At 41.3% G+C, this 14,718-nt stretch overlaps 1 protein-coding gene across 1 annotated transcript; it reads left to right on the top strand.

Annotated features, from left to right (window-relative positions):
• The first annotated feature begins 9,858 nt into the window (after window positions 1-9,858).
• On the top strand, window positions 9,859-12,834 carry LOC307035230 (E3 SUMO-protein ligase ZBED1-like). The gene is made up of 2 exons (XM_079674314.1): window positions 9,859-11,285; window positions 11,455-12,834. The coding sequence occupies exons 1-2, from the start codon at window positions 10,053-10,055 to the stop codon at window positions 11,998-12,000; spliced, it is 1,779 nt and encodes a 592-aa protein (XP_079530440.1). The 5' UTR covers window positions 9,859-10,052; the 3' UTR covers window positions 12,001-12,834.
• Window positions 12,835-14,718: the final 1,884 nt, after the last annotated feature.

Here is a 14,718-nt window from a genome sequence, read left to right as displayed (position 1 = left end):
TAACACTTGATTATATTTCACATCATTAATCCACATCTGTAAAGTAACTAAAGGTATTACATACATGGAGTGGAGGAAAAGTACAGCATGTACCTCTGAACTGTAGTGGGGTAGAAGAACAATGTAGCAAAACATTGAAATACTCAAAATTGTGCCCAAGTATAGTACTTGTTGAGTTTATGAACTTAGTTACTTTACACCATGTGGCTATAAAGATAGAAAGACTAAGCCTTGCACAGAGGCATGAAAATACATTTTTCAAAATGCTCAACAGTGCTGCCAAAATTATAAACTGACTGCTACACAGTTTAAAATAAATGCTTTTATATATTTCTATTAGATGTGACTCTTTGGCGTTTCTGTTATTATTAACACTGCTGCTTTAGTTGTTCTGACTGCTAAAATCCTCTGTTATACCTCATTTTAAAGCCGATATTCCGTGGGGTGGGGGAAACGGGGGCTCGGATCCTTGTCACCTTTTTCGTACCTGATGAGTTTGCATCCCTGTATGTTAAAAAGCCTCAGTCACCTTAATTCATGTAATAAAAACATCTCAGGTCAGTAACACTCAAAGCTAAATGTGCAATACCATGTTCAGCTATGTTACTATTTATAATGTTATTGTTCTTACATCAGAAGACGTACATTTTGAAATGATTTCTTAACTTACAGTAGGCTATTTTTTACAATGTGTGTTGGAAGGATTTATTAAATTACTATGAATATTGTCATTGTTGAAGGCTTTTAGAGAAGGGTGAACTATAAGCCTGAATTACATAACATTTTATACCTAAAAACATAAAAGCCACAATAAATAAATCACAATTATTCTAGTTATTTTTACCTCCCGTATTGCTTTCAACCCACCAGCTTTTATGGTGTTGTTACGTCACTAACTGTAAGCTTGTCACTTACAGTCTATGGTCACCAGTGCTTGAATTGGGCCGGTACTCACCGGTACGCGGTACCGGCACTTCTGATTTTTACCCATGTGGTACCGGCACTTCTTACTGAGTACCAAAATGCCGGTACTCAGCCGCCGGCAATATACGTATATATTGTAAACGCAACGCAGCGCAAATGGGGGTCTGACTCTGCCTCACAGAGGGTGACTGGCTGTCTACATGACGTGGCCTGCCGACATTGCCACTTTCATACAGATCATACTAATGCCCTCGATTGGTCTCTGTGTGTCATTCAAGCTCGGGAGGGTGTGTGTTGGTGTATGTGTGGCGCGAGCGAGCGAGAAAGCGCGCGCACCGGTTACGTGTATTGTTGTTAGCATCTAGTGCTAGCTAGCTGCGCTAACGGATATAAGGAGCTTTTTCAACAACAAGGTGGAGGGAGAGTCCTTTGCTGTCAGACTGAGAGGCTGATAACTACAGCTCTGGTGAGGTAAATTACTCTCTGAGTCTTTAGATAGTTAACTTAGTTTAAGTTATCTCAGTGGGTCTCAAACGGTTCGGTCACCATTTATGTAAACACATATTTCCATTTCAGGGGGTAGTGATTAGTAAAATATGCATGAATAATACAAACAAAATGTTAACTAGGTGAAAAAAGGTAAGATAAACTTGTTGAGAGCTAAAACTAGTCTTTGCTGTTGCCTCAAAGAGGAGGGAGACAGGAGAGGCCGATTCAGGAGCCCAGACACACTCACAACTATAAATGAACCAAAAACAAATAAATAAACAAGTTTCAATGTTTTTTCATATTGGATATTGTATGTTATTGGTTATGGCCATGTACTTATCATTTTATGATTATTTAAATGTATACATTTTTGTTTCATATGGGTGTAGTCTCTTTATTTCCCCCTCAAAATGCACCAGATTGATGCATTTAAGTCCAACATTTAAAAAAAAATCTTACCGGGGGAACATGCCCCCGGACCCCCCTATAGGATTTGAGGCCCGGCCCCACTGTTCCCAAATAGATTTGTAATTTTTTTTAAATAGTAACCCATCTCCATATGTTTCTTTTTGGGTAGTAGATTTAAACTAGAGAGCTATCACTTTGTGCAGCAACGCTATTGACAAATAAATCCAGCAAAATGGCACAAAAAACTGGTAGTGGCCTCAGGGACGAGGAGTCATTTAACCAGCCAGTAGGAGTCAATCTTTACTTTCTTTTATATCCATAAAGAAAAAGTAAATCTGTTTACAGTTGTTTCATTATGGATGTTGAGAGGTATCCATATATCTCTTCATTTTGCTCTCAAAGTGCACCAGATTGATGCATCTAACTTCAATATTTAAAAAAAAAATGTTCCCGGGGGAGCATGCCCCCGGACCCCCCTAGACTAGAGGGTGTCAGGTCCACTCCCCACTTATAAAAATAGCAATTTACCACTGCACCCCCTCTAATCTCAGATGCACCCTGAGTCATTTTGTTTAAGTACAGTGAGCCTTTCTAAAATATACAGTAAAGAGACAAACCCACCAGCATTATAGGATATACTATGACTTTGTGCCAAATACTTGTTGCTGATTTAGAGTACTGGCACCTTTTTTATTCCAATTCAAGCACTGATGGTAACATACAGTTAATTTAGCTGCTGGAGAAGAAATATCAGGGGGGGAGGGGGGAGAGAGCTGCCGTTTCATTCACACTGTTTAAAAAACAGTAACAACGGACTAAAATAACTGGATGGCCTACCTGCCTGTCAGCCTTCGATCTGTGCACAAATCTATCTCGTGGCCTCATTGATGATGCACGTTCGTGTATGTTGGAGGAGGGACTCTGTAAGAAAGTCTGAAGGAACAGGCATATTTGTTCCGGTTGTGTATTTTCAAATTCTAGCGCACTCAAGCTGGTTTCTCCATTCTTACCTACCCTACCTTTAACTCTTTTTAGGGTGCAGCTATATGTTTTATTTATTTCAAAGTGGGCCCATTTTTAAAAAATGTTTTCCTTCAAATGTGCAGAGGACTCCCCAAGTGCTGTGTTTAATTTATTTTAAGGTAGGCCTGTGTATTATTTTTTAATTCTCCTTATAGGAGTTCTTTGTTTCTTATTAGAGGTTAACAGTTTTATATAATGTTATAAATAGCCTAATAAATGCAAAAAAAAATGTAGTTTTTGTCTGACATAACAATAAATACAACTTTATTTGCTATGAAATATGTTTTGCGGCTCCAGACAAAACATATTTTGGGAAAAAGGAGCAAAATGGCTCTTTTGGTCAAAAAGGTTGCAGACCCCTGGGCCAGTGTCATACTGAGAGTGAAGTCAGGTGTTGGGAAGTTGCTCCAGGATGACTTCCCAGTCATCATACTATGGCCTTAATCACAGACTGGAGCTTGCTGTTGACCAGACACTGGATGTGACAGGGGGAACAAAGGACTTCCAGGCATTCATGGACAGCCTATATTCATTATATAGCCAGTCACCAAAAAACATGCGGCAGCTGAGTGAATGTGCTCACAACCTGGACATCGCCCTCAGGAGGATTGGAAAAGTGTTCAGTGTTCGCTGGGTAGCTTCTTCATGGAGGGCAGTCTCTGCAGTTTGGCAGTCTTATCCAGCCTTGGCACAACATTTCCGTGAGGCATCAGAGGATGATACAAGGGACAGCAGAGAGAGGGCCAAATTCAAAGGTCTGCTTTCTAAGTTGTGCTCCATCAACTTCCTGAAAAGTCTTGCACTGATGGCAGATGTTCTGACTGAACTTAAGAACTTGTCAGAAATTCTTCAGAACAGGAAGATCACACTCCCAAAGGCCCATGACATCATGACGACGTATGTCAAACGCATAGAAAGTTTCAATCGCTACCCAGGACAACATGCAGTTGATGCCAGTCAGGCAGAGGAAGTGATGGAATTCAAGGGAGAGGAGTTAAGAGTTGGCAGGTCTCCCATCATTGACTCTGCTCAGTTCATCCGAGCAGTGGCAGACAATATGAAAGAAAGACTCTTCACAACCACAGCAAACAGAGCACAGGCCAGTGTTGCAGCCAACCGAAAAGAGGCTTATAACAGCCTTATCAATCAAATGGCAGTCCTCAACCCTGACAACTGGGACCATGACAATCCTCGATTTGGAGATAATGAGGCCCATCTTGGATTCACAGAATACAAGGCCAGTGGAGGAAGAAACATTCCCAACAAAATGAAGAAGTTGCTCATGGCAGTGGACACACTGTCTCCAAGCAATGCTGACTGTGAACGGGGGTTCAGCACAATGAATAACATCACAACTGAGTATAGGAGCAAACTTACAACAAAAAATGCAGCAAATCTCCTCTTCATCAGCTCTGTGGGACCACCATGCAGACAGTGGGATCCACTGCCTTATGTGAAGACCTGGCTGGGCAAAGGAAGAAGAGCAGCTCACTCATAAGCTGCATGGCTTGCCGGTACACAGAAGAGGAGAGCTACTTCAGCCCTCTGTGGAAAATGTGGAAAAGTGTGTAGTTTACGTCCCTCAACATGCCTTGCTAATGGTCTGTTAAGTTTTGACACAAGTTGTATGCACAATTGAAAATAAATAATTGACTATACATATTGTCAAGTGTTTCTAATTTCTACCCCATAAAGGCATTAAAAATGTGAAGTTTGTGTTCAGGGATGCATGAAGCTGGGGGCGGGAGGAGAACAATATGAACCAATGAAGGTCGGGGTAGCATTATAGTACCTGCAAGAAATCCAAACCACTTTCACCGATGCATAGTCTATGATTTTAACTTGGAGGCTACTATTAGCATCGTTAGCACCCATGTAGCTACCACTCGCTTACAAGCTAACCCAAGCCTTAACAGTCATTATGTAGCTGATTAAATTCATTAACACATAAATAAAGTACTCGAATTTCATTTACCGCAAAACCGCATTCATGCACCGTCTGTTTTAACCGCAGAGCGGGTCACAATAGTCCGATATATAAGCATGAAGAACAAACAACCACGGCCGGCTTCAAGTTGTGTTACCTGGATGAACTAAGCAGGCAGAGTCCCAGTAGCTTCACGTGGAGCAGCTAGCAGAGAGACAAGAAGCTTGCAGCAGCAGTAACTTCACAGAGCCGTCACTCAATGTGACCACGCTCTAATATATGCATAACTTTAAGGCTTAATATTAATTAAACAGATGAGTTGAGAAATAATTCACCCCCACAATCCATATTCATGAAGGGGGGATCTAACTATACAGAGAATATGTTTTTTTGAAACCGATGCCCCAAAGCGGAGGCTCCGGTAGAAATTGCCGGGATTTGCGTTTTTACCCCCTTAATGTCTGACCAATGGTTGAACAGCATTTCCGTGCACATGACTTGTGTTTAAAGTCTATAATCCGTTTGAGTTTTGGCCCTGTGAACGCAAACCGAACCTTCTGAACAATGAAACAATGTAACAAACTGTCGTCTGGTGCGCATCAAAAAACGGACTATTAGGTGTGAATGCACCCTTAGTCTCAATTTGAAAATTAGTAAGCGTTTCTGCGGACGTGCATGATTTGGGTAGTTTGTTCCAGAGTGTCGGGGCATAATAGCTAAATGCTGCCTCTCCATGTTTTGTTGTTACTCTCGGAACCGATAGCAGACCCGTCCCTGAAGACCTGAGGCACCTTGATGGCTCGTAATTATGTAGGAGTTCAACAATATACTTTGGTCTTAAACCATGTAATGATTACATTGGTTCTCAAAGTGTGTGTGTGTGTGGGGGGGGGGGGGGGGGTGAGGCATGACAGAGGGGGGCGCGAGAGACCAGGAGGAAAAATGGTTATTAAAATTATTTTTTTTAAAACATATTTTGAAAAATTATTGATTTGAAAATAATATGATACAGTACTATTACGTCTGGGTCTCTGTGTTTCATTAAAGCTTGGCTCTGTGTGTGTGTGTGGAACGAGCCATTTTGTGTACGTGCGCGAGCGAGAGAGAGAGAGAGAGTACACCGGTACCGGAAATCGTTGTTGTTAGTTTCTGGTGCTAGCGAGCTACGCTAACGGATAAAATGAGTTTTTTCAACAACAAGGTGGAGGAGAGCCCTCTCCTGTCAGACTGAGAGCCTCAGTGAGCTAAAGGACTCTCTCAGTGTTATCTCAGTGGGTCTCAAACGTTTTGGTCACCATTAATGTAAACAATTATTTCCGAGGCACACGTTTATATGATCATTATAGTTATGAAAAAATAAGAGAATCAATTAAAAACAGATATGAAATACTATATGACATTCAAAAAAGAATAAAGTTTAAAAGGGAGTGATTTCTAAAATATCCATAAAGGAATAGGAAATCTGTTTACAGTTCTGTTTCATATGGGTGTTGAGAGATGTATCCATAGATCTCTTCATTTTGCTCTCAACGTGCACCAGATTGATGCTTTTAACTTCGATATTTAAAAATCTACCCGGGCGAGCTTGCCCCCGGACCCCCCTATGTGAGGTCCACACACCACCTATACAAATAGCACTTTACCCCTGCTTACACCTATATGCCTTGAGCTGATTATCGAGCCTTCATTGTAACAGTCGCGGGTACATTGTGTATTTGCGTGGGGAATGTTGCAGTAGAAAATTCCACTGTAGCGACCGGTACATCAATGGGAAACCCTAAATGTTTGAGCGCACTCTATGAAACGTCAAGCTACCCCACAGCACCACCAAAAGAAATCTCTGGCGCCGCCACTGAGCCTGACTATTTGTGTTGGGGGGGCCCGACTTTTTCTCCAAAGGGGGGGCCTGACAGAAAAAGTTTGAGAACCACTGGTTTAAGGGAACAGAGACGAGGCATTTGAGTCCTGCAGGATTTCCCCGTTAATATCAGTGTCTCGAAAACACATGTTGGCGACTAAAAGACATCCAGTGTTTGGTATTTTCCTGAAGAATCCTTCACCTTCAGTGTCTCAACTGAAAGAGGACCACAAACACACAAAAAATATAATACAATTTTGGGGATATTTATCTCCCGTTCTTTCACTTTTTCTGACATTTTCAACACCAACTCCATGTCGTTAATGTCTCTGTTTAGTGAACTACAGCAATCTGAAAGCCTGTACATTATCTATATTACACTTTATCAGTAGACAAATGCACGAAATGACTTTTTTAATGTAGTATTTTATGATTTCTGGCACAACACAAAGATATTTCGCTCTGTGCAAACCTTTGACTCTAATATGTCAACAACATAAAACAAGAATATGAACCTGGCTTTATCCAATGTTCACACAAGAGCTCTACATCCTGACACATCCTTCATCTTCTACACTGTCTCAACTGAAAGAGGACCAGAAACACATAAAAAATATAATAAAATGTGGAGACTTTGGGATATTTATCTCCCATTCTTTTACTTTTGCACATTTTACAGACCAAACTGTTAGAAATTTAAAATCAATGTTTTGATGATATAATGTAGTTTAAACATACTGTCAAGTTAAATGCTCTTTTATACTGAAAAACCAGAAATTCTTGTGCACAAGAAGTTAAGCTTTTATTCTGAAAATCCTTCATCTACGGTTAGCATTTAGCATGTGGCTAATATACGATTTCCTAAAGAGGTGAATTGAGTATCGAAATGACATGGTGTGGTGAAAACCGAAACTTACTGATTTAACACTACAACTATAGATGTCGAGATACTACCATGCTGAATATTAAATGAAAGTACAGTTTATTTGAATACATTATTGTTTACAGGCGAGAGTAGCATGTGACAACATCCGGAAACCAAACCAGCCGTGAAGTATTTTCTGTATATTTTGGAGTATTGATTAAAGCGTTTAGAATGTGTTACATGAAAAGTGATGAAAGAGAATATGAGGAGAAAAGGCGGGTTAACCATATATTGAATGTGAAAAGTACCAATCCTCTGTTTAAATGCAACAACGGACATTAGAGACGAGGCGAGCCGGCTGGCGGGGAGGAGCCAGCAGAGGATATATATAGCAGCACCAGATGAGGGATTCGCTCTCTTCTCTTTCTCATGAGAGCCAGATCACAGCTGTTTTCTGCCTGAACAATATTCTGTCTGTAACACTACCGCGCCTTTTTTAATTAAAGTATCCCATTTGAATCTTTTCAGAGACTCCATTTAGTCTCATTTTAAAGCTTCTCTCCTGGACGCGAGAATAAAGAACATATTTAACAATTGGGGACCCGGACGTGATCTCGTTTCACCGGGAGAGCAGTTGCAGTTTTCAAAGGAGCTTGAACAATGCTGGCAGACATACACTCGGGCCCATACAGAAAGGTAAAGAAGTACCTGTTTATTCAAAATCTTCAATGGATTACATAGTGAACAATAGGAGTGTGTGTCTGTCTGGTAAGTTGGACTCCTGAGAAAGACTGCCTAAATTTAAGTTAAAACAAGCCTAAATTGATAAACATTGGTATTCTACCACACGTGGCGTTGCTTTGTTACAGGCAGGGTGAGTTCAATTTATTTTGTTCTATTTAACCCTGCATGCTATTCGTTTGTCTGTTATTACATGTCGACCAGAGGCCAATCACTTAAATAGGTGTCTTTTGTTGCGTTTTAAGTTAACGTGAATGGTTTTAGGCCATTAAGCAGTCGGGACTGCTTGAGGCAAAGACACAGCCAAAGTGTGAAGCTAAGGTTATTGGAGTGAGTGTTTTGTGTTAACAACAGTGTAAGGCTGTTTTAAAAAAGTCCTTTTTCAAGGAAAAGGCCTGAGGAGTTTGAAGCTTTCAGTGGTTACTTTTTTCTGTTTTCAAAAAGACATTGTGTGTGGATTACGACGAGAAAAAGCGACATTCGTGCGTTAGGTAGACGATATTCTTCTGATAGTGTTTGGATAGCATCCCATTTTGTCCCATAATAGCGTGTTTAAACAGAGGAGATGACCATGCTGGCTCTTAAAGTCAAAACATTTACGTACATCTCATATTATCTCCTCTATCCCTCTTGAATTCCCACTAAAATGGTTTAAAGATATCAAATCCCTATTCACTCAGTTCCTTTGGAATAATAAGAAACCCAGAATCGCACATAATAAGTTGATCATTCCAAGATCAATGGGAGGTTTGGGAGTCCCAGATGTATTCCAGTATTATCTGTCCTTCAATGCAAAGTATCCATTATCGTGGGCGTACAAAAGTGCCTCTTCGGTAGGCAGTTGGCAATGGCTGGAGCAATCCATCATGTCTGTAAACGAAAACATATCTCTGGCATCAATGTGGTACTGCCCAAAACCACCACCCTCAATGGATAATACCATCATCCGCTTTTCATGCTCTATTGTAAAGCAACTGCACAGGAGACTCAACATAGAGGGGCTCTCTTTACCATCTTGCCCCATTTGGAGTAACCCCTGTATTTATGCAGGAGGAGGCACTTTAAGTAATAATATCTGGCAGAAGGCTGGTATTACTACAATTGGACAGATATACAGAGACCAAACCCTTCCATTTCAACAACTCAAAAATCAGTATGGTCTCTCAGGCTCATCTTTTCTATCATATGCACAACTAGCATCTATTATTAGTACAAAATGTAAGGAGGGAGCCATGCCTGCTTCATGTATGGAAGAGGACCAGCGCCTCAAGAAAGCAATCATATCATCAGGTGTGGTCTCTAACATTTATAAATTATTATCTAGGGCTGCCCCGAATACCTATTCTCCTGTCCAACTGTCCTGGGAGCATGCCTTGAATATCTCTCTGTCTGCTTTGCAATGGAACTCCATTTGGCAGTCAGCTATGTTCTCTTCTAAATGTGTAAGATTCAGGATCATACAGTTCAAAATTCTCAATAGAGCTTACATCACCCCTGTTACAAAATCCAAGATGGACAATAAACACAGAGACTTATGCTGGCATGAATGTGGCAAGCGAGGTACATTGTTGCACCTACTCTGGGAATGCCCAGCGGTAAAAAAACTTTGGTCAGAAGTAAGATCCTTATTGTCTGAATTAGGGATGGGCATGATTAATCGATGATCGATAATTGATCGTTAAGGATTTTGTCGATTTCGTATTTTTCTTATCGATGATCGGTAATAAAACATCCTACCAGCAGGGGGCGATATAGCGTAAGGAGTCGCGACAGCAGAGAAAACTTCCTGCGAGCTGCTCACTCACAAAGATAACAACATGAAGCGCGCGAAACGAAGTCCGGTGTGGGACCATTTTGAGATAAAAAACGAGTCCGCTCACTGTATACACTGCGACACGGTTTACAAGTACAACACGACAACAACTCCGATGATGTACCACTTAAAGAGCCTTCATCCCAGCGTGTTAAGAGGCACTGAATCCTCCGTTCAGCCCACCATCACCTCAGTTTTAAACCGGAGGAGCTGTGATGCGAAGCGGGTGGAGAAAATCACAGAAAGTATCGCCAAAATGATTGAAGTGGACATCTTCCCCACAAGTGTCGTCGAGGGGAAAGGATTTAGAGATGTGGTTAGTTTACTTGAACCAGCGTATCAGATTCCCTCACGGCGCACTATCACCAGGGTCATAGAAACCCACTACAAGGAGCGAAAACAGGAGCTCCTAAACAAGTTAGCCACAGCAGCTAGTGTTGCTATAACAACAGACTGTTGGACCGCTTTAACAGCGGAGAGCTACATCACTATCACATGCCACTACATTTGCGACAACTGGCAAATGAATTCAGCGGTCCTGCTCACTGAAAGCCTTCCAGGCCGGCATACTGCCGACCTTCTCGCTGAGAAGATGAATGAAGCTGTAGAGCAGTGGGGATTTGAAGCCAGAGTTATCGCCTGCGTCCACGACAACGCGGCCAACATTACGGCTGCCAACAATCCCACCAGAGTCAGCTGGGTGTCTGTTGCTTGCTTTGCACATACTCTCCAATTAGCCATAAATGACGGGTTTGCTCTATACCTGCATCGGGTCATCTCTGCAGCTGGTAAACTCGTTAGCCACTTTAATCACAGCACTGTGGCAACCAATGCGCTTAAGGAGAAGCAGGAGCAAATGGGCCTCGCCACCCACCGGCTTATTCAATCGTGCAAAACACGGTGGAACTCAGTCTGTGAGATGTTTGAGCGACTTGTGGAGCAGCGCTGGGCTGTTGTTGCTGTCCTCTCGGACAGAACCCTGACCAAGCTTCAAGATGCCAGGGTCCTGGAGCTGAAGGATGAGCACTGGCGGCTCATGGAGGACGCACAGCCTGTGTTAGCAGCACTTAAGTGTGTCACAACTGCCATGTCTGCCGAGAAGGACGTCTCCATCTCAAACATTTATCCAGTAAGCTTCAGCCTCATCAACACCCATCTCATGCGGAGAGAAGGAGACGAGACCAGAGTAACCGAATTCAAGACCAAAGTGAAGTCCTCCCTCAGCAACAGAATGAAGGTAAACTAACTAATTAGTTGACATGACACTCATAATAAATAGCCGCTGATGACGAGACTGACATAGGCATAGCTAAATGTCGCTTATGTGCTTTGCTTATTTAGATATGGCATATTTTCAAACGTTTTTTATCGATCATCCGACATTTTTCTATAATTTATTTATACAGGTTTGGTCTGACGAGTTTGTGACATCCGCCCCAATGATTGCATCCATGCTGGATCCCCGTCACAAGCATTTGAGCTTTCTTTCGCCACCACAGAGACTAATTGCTAATGCTAAACTGGTTGAACTGGGAGAGGCAATTGATGCAGGTGAGGCGGCTATCCCACAGACTGGGAGAGAGGAGGCGGTGTTGTCATGCCGGGGAAGTCCCACAACTGTCACTGCCACTACGCACGTTTCTGCGATGGCACTTCTCCTGGGGGAGCAATACTCATCTACCCCACAGGACACTGGCATTGAAACAGAGACTCAGAACTTTCTGAGGGACATACCCCCACCTCTGGAGTGCAGCCCGACTGATTGGTGGAAAGTGAACGGTGGAAAGTTTCCCAGGCTGGCTAAATTAGCTAGACGCTATCTCTGCATCCCCGCCACCTCGGTCCCGTCAGAGCGGGTCTTTTCAGCCGCTGGACTGACCGTCACTCGGCTCCGTTCACGTCTCACCCCCGAGCATGTTAACATGCTAATTTTCCTCAACAAAAACCAGTAGGTTAAGTAAGCTATAGCCTCCTAACCACCGTAGCCTTTAGTCAGACCGAGGCCTATAACGTGTTATTGTTTTGTGTTTACTATTGTTAGTTAAAGTTTTATATCTAAAATAGGCGGAATTGTATTTATTTTGTTTGAGAACACTGGCTCTTATTTTGTTAATATCCCCGACGCCTCCGACATTTGTTTTGTTTATTGTTTGCACATTTAAACACAGAAGTGAGTTTCTGATACTATTGTTAGTTAATGTTTTATGTCTAAAATAGGCGGAATTGTATTTATTTTGTTTGAGAACACTGGCTCTTATTTTGTTAATATCCCCGACGCCTCCGCGACATTTCTTTTGTTTATTGTTTGCACATTTAAACACAGGAGTTTCTCATTATACTATTGTTAGTTAATGTTTTATGTCTAAAAGAGGCGGAATTGTATTTATTTTGTTTTTGTTTGTTTTAAGAACACTGGCTCTTATTTTTTTAATGTCGCGGAGGCGTCGGGGATATTTCTTTTGTTTAACATTTGCACATTTAAATAAACATAAAAGTGAGTTTCTCACTTCTGTTATTCTGTATCGACCTGCATTAATGTTCACGTGTTCTGTTAACGGTTGTTTTATGGTCAGGCTTCTGTGAGGAGAGCAGTTAGGGGCGGGGTGGAGAGCAGAGGGCTTTTTGAGTGCGTGTCTGTGTGGGCGCGTGCGTGTGGGTGAGAAAGGCTGCATGTTAGGGAGAGGAAGAGCAGCACGTTGTTGAGCGGTTTGTTGTTTTTGGTTGTTTTGGCGTGGTCCCGGCCCACAGTGACCCTTCCTGTAACCGCAATAAAGCTGTTAAGATTGTATACGCTTCGCTCGTCATTCCGACCTGTCCGGGTGGACGTTACAATACGTCATACAGTTTTTTTGACGGGTATAAATGTTAACGATTAATCGATAATTGATCGTTAACGTCTCACGATGATCGATTAAAGAGATTTCTTAAAATGCCCATCCCTAGTCTGAATCTTTCAAAGTTAATTTCCCTACATGTCCCATTGCATGTCTACTGGGTCTCAAGCTGGATGGCAATCTTGCAAGGACTACCGATCGGCTCTGGACATTGGGCTGTTTAGCCACAAAAAGACTCATCCTATTAAACTGGAAGGAACGCAAACCAGCCTGCTTTACTAGGGACTCATGGCTGAGGGAGTATCTGGACCTACTGAACATGGAGCGTGCAGCTTCTCTGCTGGGGGATTTTGAGGGGGAGATAGGAGGATTGCGGTTCACTGCCCAGCTCTCCTATCTAACCCTGTCAATATGGCATCTCCTGTGTAATGTATAATGTATTGTGTATGTAATGTCCTGTGTATGTCACAATCAGCTGTCTTAGGAAGTCATCCTTGCATCCAACCCCGCCCCCCCCCCCCCCCCCCCTCCCCCGTTACGTTTTGTTTAGTTGTTTGTTGTTACATGTTTTGATGTACGGTTAGTTATCTGAAGCAATGTCTGTTTATTTAAAACAAATTAAAAATTTAAAAAAAAAAATTAAAAAATGTACGTACATGGGTAGAGGGCTATGACGTAAGGGTATAAGGCCCATTTATCATTGTAAACTAAATAGAAATGTTATTTAAAACTACAGTGTTGTGTGTTGAATTTACTAGACAAAATATCACCCCACCATTATTTCAACTCCAGGTGTTTTCTCAAATCCCTTTGTTCTTCAGGTCAAAGGTTGGAAAACCAGTTGCCATCTTGTCTTGACCTCATGTTCACAGTGAACCACACGGCAGTCGCCATTTCATGAAATGCTAATTAAAGTACTCTGTTTGCTTTAACACACTGAGGCTAGGCATTCCCTCTAGTAAAGAACCATACTTCTTGTTAGAGTTAGAACTATTGGAAGTACTTCTGCTGGTAAAAGTGTGGATTGGCGGTTTTGTGAATATTCTTGTTTGCAAATGTGTTTTGGCGGTTATGTGCTGTGTTGTTTAACCATAGTGTAATGTTCTTCCTATTTTAAAGATATTTTTAAGGAAAATAAGTTTCTCCTTGTTAACAACAAGTCAGTTTTGCAACAGCTATTCCCTAGTGGATTAAGCTGGAAATTAAAATAGCGCACTCTGGTGGTAGTACATAATTATTACACAAATAGAAGAAACAACATAACATTGTGAAGTATAATTTTAAGTGTTATAAATAAACACATGTTTGATCGCCAAGATAGAATTGCAAGTGGTTTCTAATTATAAGAGAAGAAACTTTACAAAATACTTTTTCAAACACCAATTTATTGAAGCTAACACAAGTAGTGACATTAGCATAATTTCATACATTTCGGTATGCACTGTACACAGGAGATTTGGATTTGAACCATATTCATATTTCAAAGTCAAAACCATACACGGTACAACTTTATTTTAACATTTCATATTTTAATTTTGCATATTTTTTATATATATTAATTAACTTTATTAATATTTTACCTAAAACTTTAAAAAAAATAATAATCTATAATTAAAAAAAAAAAAACATTAATAAAACCTTGAGCAAATAAAAAAAAAAAGATTTAAAGTTCGGACGAACAGCAACGAAGGTGCTAGTCAGAAGATTATTGCTTCATCTTTGATAAGTTCATAAATAATTAGAGAACATGTCACCAAAACAAACTAAGTTGAGACGAGTCGCAGGGCCAGGCTCAACAGCAGATATCAAGGGAAGGATCAAAATCAGATCAGATGC

This window comes from Notothenia rossii (genome assembly GCF_949606895.1).
Source record: "Notothenia rossii genome assembly, chromosome: 4".
Lineage (NCBI taxonomy): Eukaryota > Metazoa > Chordata > Actinopteri > Perciformes > Nototheniidae > Notothenia > Notothenia rossii.
Note: the sequence above shows the minus strand (reverse complement) of the source record. Positions and strands in the feature narration are given on the sequence as shown.

What these genes read in the sequence shown, in the direction of transcription:
- LOC307035230 (XM_079674314.1), top strand. Translation starts at nt 10,053, where the DNA reads ATGAAGCGCGCGAAACGAAGTCCGGTGTGGGACCATTTTGAGATAAAA. An exon ending in CCCTCAGCAACAGAATGAAG is followed by an intron (nt 11,286 to 11,454) that starts GTAAACTAACTA and finishes TTATTTATACAG; the next exon opens with GTTTGGTCTGACGAGTTTGT.